Source organism: Myotis davidii, unplaced genomic scaffold (genome assembly GCF_000327345.1).
Source record: "Myotis davidii unplaced genomic scaffold, ASM32734v1 scaffold1364, whole genome shotgun sequence".
Taxonomy (NCBI): domain Eukaryota; kingdom Metazoa; phylum Chordata; class Mammalia; order Chiroptera; family Vespertilionidae; genus Myotis; species Myotis davidii.
Genome location: NW_006295736.1, coordinates 551,366 through 555,815, shown reverse-complemented (window position 1 = coordinate 555,815; position 4,450 = coordinate 551,366). Strand labels below are relative to the sequence as shown.

Sequence of the window (4,450 nt, the reverse complement as noted above, 5' to 3'; positions counted from 1 at the left end):
CGGCGTTCCATTGTCTGCGCGGAGCTGCCTGGGCGGGTCGGATCTGGACGGAGGCAGCGGTTCCCAGCTGACCCTGGGTCTGGGGACACTTGTCCCCCACTTGCCTGCAGGCCACTGGGCCGCACTGGTCCCGGAGGGAGGCCAGAGGGCACCGCGGTGGAGGGGGGCGGTCCTGGGGGTCAGGGCCGCGGGCAGTTTGCCGCAGGCAGGCCTTGTCCTGGGCGGCCAGGCAGGTGCTGGGTTCCCGGTCCAGGAAGACCTGATGGGGCGGGCGCCCCGCTGGAGGTCAGCCATGTGCGACTCAGGGCCAAGGGCACCTTGCTGCGGGCAGGGCGCCTGGGGATGGGGCCGGGCCTCCTTCTGAGTCCAGAAAAGGGAACAGGGCTGGTGTCCCCAGACCCAGAGCCCGGTGACCTTGAACCAGTCCCTCCAACCTCGACCTGTAGGCCTCCCCACACTGCAGCCTTGGCCCAGCTCCTCCCTCCCGCTGCCCTGGGGCCTCCGGCCGATGTGGGTGGGTCAGGGTACCATGCGGGGCCCAGCCTCGGGCACCCGCCCCGCCCGCCACACCCACCTCAGGTGCCAGGTGTTGGTCACAGCCCAGTGGACCCCAAGGACCCGTTTTCAGGACCCTCCTGGCCTCCCGGCGCCCAGCAGTGTGGCCCCAGGGCCGGGCCTGCTGCAGGCAGATGGGCACCGGACAGGGCCACTTGGGAGCTTCGCCTCAGGTCTGGTGGACACTTCCCTCTGCAGACAGGAAGCTGAGGCACGGGACCCCACCCGGGTGGAATGTTCCAGGGCCCTCTGACCCCGGAGGTCACGGGAGGGGCGGGCAGAGGGTCACAGGCAGGGAGCCTCGACATTGCTGCCGAGCACCTTGCAGAAAAGCGGGGTGCCCGTCTGTGCCACAGCTGCGCCCACACACAGCCCCCGAGCTGGTTGCTGTGGTCAGACCTCGGAAATGCTCCCCGACATAGCGATGACCGCTCCCTGTCACCCTCCAGGCGGTACCCCTTCTGGGGGGCGCGGGTGCCAGACCGCCTCACGCCCTTCTCTCTCCACAGACGGGTCCTGTGACACGGCCGCAGCCACCACTCCCAGAGGGGCCCGGCCTGAGCAGTGTGCCCTGACCCCTGGGCCCAGCCCCCTGGACCTCACCTTCCTGCTCAGCAAGCCGGGCGCCCGGCCCCCGCCTGAGGGAGCCAGCGGGGATGCGGGGCCTGGCCAGGCGCTGTCAGCCTGGGCGGTCCCCATGGAGGGGGGCCCCAGCCCAAGGCCCCCCGAGGGGCAGCCTGCCGAGCGGCCTCTCCCAGCCACCCTGGAGCCCCGGATTGTGATGGGGGAGGAGACGTGCCAGGCACCCCCACTACCCTGGGCAGCCCCGCCACAGCTCAGGGACCCGGAGGGGGGGCCTGCCAGCCTGCACTCCCCCGCGTCATGTTCTCGGGGTGACCCTCCTGTGCCTTTTCCTGCCCCAGACCCCGATTCCTATTTCACACCTCCTTCCACTCCCAGCGAGACCCCTGCCTTGCTCCCCAGCTCCGGGCCCTGCAGGGACACCCAGGCTGAAGCCAGGCCCGTGGGGGACTCACCGCCCACCTCACCCTCAGGCTCCTACGTCACCGCGGACACAGAGAGCTGGGCCTCGTCCCCGTCCCCTTCCTGCTCCCTGAGCCTGGCTCCCGAGGAAGGGCTAGGGGTGCCTTCGGGCCGCGGCTTCTCCCCACCAGGTTCTGAGACGCTGGAGCAGGACTGGCCCCCCACAGGGTCCCCGGGATCCTCGTCCCCTGAGTCCAGCCTCTCCACGGACAGCAGCTCCTCCTGGGAACAGGAGGGCCACTTCTTCGACCTGGATGTCCTGGCCCAGGACCCAATGATCCCGGCCGCCCTCCTGCCGTTCCGGGGCAGCCTGCTCTTCCAGGTGGAGGCGGTGGAGGTGACGCCCCTGTCCCCCGAGGAGCAGCAGGAGCAGGAGCCAGAGGCTCCAGCCGCTGACGGGGACGGGGCCAGCGACAGGGATGACAGCACCTTCGCCTCCTCCCTGCGGTCACTGTCCGACCTGTCAGTCACCGAGGGCGTGGACGAGGCCTTCGCCTTCTGGGACGACACCTCTGCTGCCTCCTCGGACCCGGACTCGGCCTCCTACCCGGGAGCAGATGACGAGAGACTGTACAGCGGGGAGCCCCACGCGCAGCCCACCGCCGCCCTGCAGGCCAGCCCTGTGGTCTCCGAGGGAGACGTGGGCACGTTAGTCCCCGGGGCCAGCCCCGCTCCAGGCCCCGTGTCCTCGCTGGAAGCCTCAGGGGCCACAGAAGTGACCGCTCAGGCTGGGTGGCAAGGAGCAGGCCTCATCGCTGGAGCAGGGCCGGTGCCCAGGGCCACACCTGGGTCCTGGCAGGAACGGGCCTGCACTACCCCGGCCCCCGAGCCCAGGACTGAGCCCCAGACCACGCAGGGGGCGGGCAGGGCACCCAGCCCAGTTGCTCTGCAGGCCCCGAGGGAAGACGCAGGCGGGGCCCCCAGGACCCAGCCCATGGCCTCCGCAGCCCAGGGGACAGCTGGGGGGAAGGGCATGGGCTGCACTGGAGACCTGGAGCCTCCGGACCTGGACCAGACCTGCCAGGGTGGCCGGGAGCTCGCTGCAGATGAGGGGACACCCTGGGCCTCACGTGGAGATGCAGGCCCCCCCAGGCCTGCCTTGGAAACCTCAGACACCCCTGAGCCTGCCACGGAGGCCCAAGAGAGACCTGAACTCACCTCAGAGGCTCCTGACACCGCAAAGATCCCAGACCGCCCCACTTTCACCCTGGAGATCCTGGAGCCCACTGCGACCATCCAAGACCACCCATACACCCCTACAGAGGTACTGGGAACCCCAGGCCTCTCCAAGGAAGCCTTGGGCCCCCCTGAGCCTGCCTCCAAGACCCTGGACCCCCCAGAGGATGCCTCGAAGACCCAGGACATCCGTGAGGATGCTGCAGAGACCCCGGGCCCCCCTGAGCCTGCTGCAGAGACCCTGGACCCCCCAGAGGATGCCTCAGAGACCCCAGGCCCCCGTGAGGATGCCTCGAAGACTTCGGGCCCCCTAGAGGATGCCTCAGAGACCTCGGACCCCCCCGAGCCTGCTGCAGAGACCCCAGACCCCCATGAGGATGCTGCAGAGACCCCAGGCCCCCCAGAGGATGCCTCGGAGACCCCGGACCCCCCAGAGGATGCCTCAAAGATCCCGGACCCGCCAGAAACTGCTGCAGAGACCCCGGGCCCCTCAGAGGATGCCTCAGAGACCCCAGACCCCCGTGAGGATGCTGCAGAGACCCCGGACCCCTCAGAGGATGCCTCAGAGACACCGGGCCCCCCAGAGGATGCCTCAGAGATCCTGAACCTCCCAGAGGATGCCTCAGAGACCCCGGGTCCCCGTGAGGATGCCTCAGAGACCCAGGGTCCCCGTGAGGATGCCTCGAAGACCCCGGACCCCTCAGAGGCTGCCTCGGAGACCCTGGACCTCCCAGAGGATGCCTCGGAGACCCCGGGTCCCCGTGAGGATGCCTCAGAGACCCCGGACCCCCCAGAGGATGCCTCGGAGACCCTGGGTCCCCGTGAGGATGCCTCAGAGACCCCGGACCCCTCAGAGGATGCCTCGGAGACCCTGGACCTCCCAGAGGATGCCTCGGAGACCCCGGGTCCCCGTGAGGATACCTCAGAGACCCCGGACCCCCCAGAGGATGCTGCAGAGACCCCAGACCCCTCAGAGGATGCCTCAGAGACCCTGGACCTCCCAGAGGATGCCTCAGAGACCCCGGGTCCCCATGAGGATGCCTCGGAGAGCCCGGGCCCCCATGAGGATGCCTCGGAGACCCCAGAACCCCCTGAGCCAGCCTCCAGTGGAGAGGAAAGCGCCAAAGGCCTGCTGGCGCCCAACAGGGGGGCCCACCTGCCTGCTGGTGTGGGAGCTGAGGCCCCCGGGGCAGGAAACCAGGGGGACAGAGGCTTTGAGTCAGCACCCCAGGGCGCTGGAAAGGCTCCTGGGAGCGGCTGCCCCGGGGGTGGGCGGGTGCAGCCCCAGAGCCCAGCAGAGGGCGGAGGGGGCCCCCCGGGGCCCAGGCTTCTGTCCGCTGTGGCTTCTGAGTCTCCATCAAGGGCTGTGCCCAGGGCGGGGAGCAGCTGCCCCGAGGAGCCCACCCCCATGTCTTCACCACCCTCCTCCAGGCGGGAGCGGGTGCGAGGTGTGGGGGGTGATGAGCAGGCCCAGGCGGCCCCCGGAATCCCCAGCCCCCCCTGTCCCCTGCCCCTGCCAGGAGAGCTCGGGGGACGGGGAGGACCTCCCGTCGCCCCAGGCAGGAGCCCCACGTGCCGCTACCTCCTCAGGAACCAGGACCCACCCCCGGGAGTCCAGGCAGCGCAAGGGCCTCCCGCCCCACCCCTCCCTCCTCAGCCCCAAGGTGACCCCCGC

General features: G+C 70.1%; 1 protein-coding gene across 1 annotated transcript in view; it reads left to right on the top strand.

The window, feature by feature from the left end:
* The first annotated feature begins 532 nt into the window (after window positions 1-532).
* Window positions 533-4,450, top strand: part of NACAD (NAC alpha domain containing) — a 4,856-nt gene continuing 938 nt past the window's right edge. Inside the window, exon 1 of the mRNA XM_015568209.1 lies at window positions 533-4,448. Coding sequence (XP_015423695.1) covers window positions 962-4,448 — 3,487 coding nt within the window. The 5' untranslated portion in view covers window positions 533-961. The remainder of the gene's footprint in view (window positions 4,449-4,450) is intronic.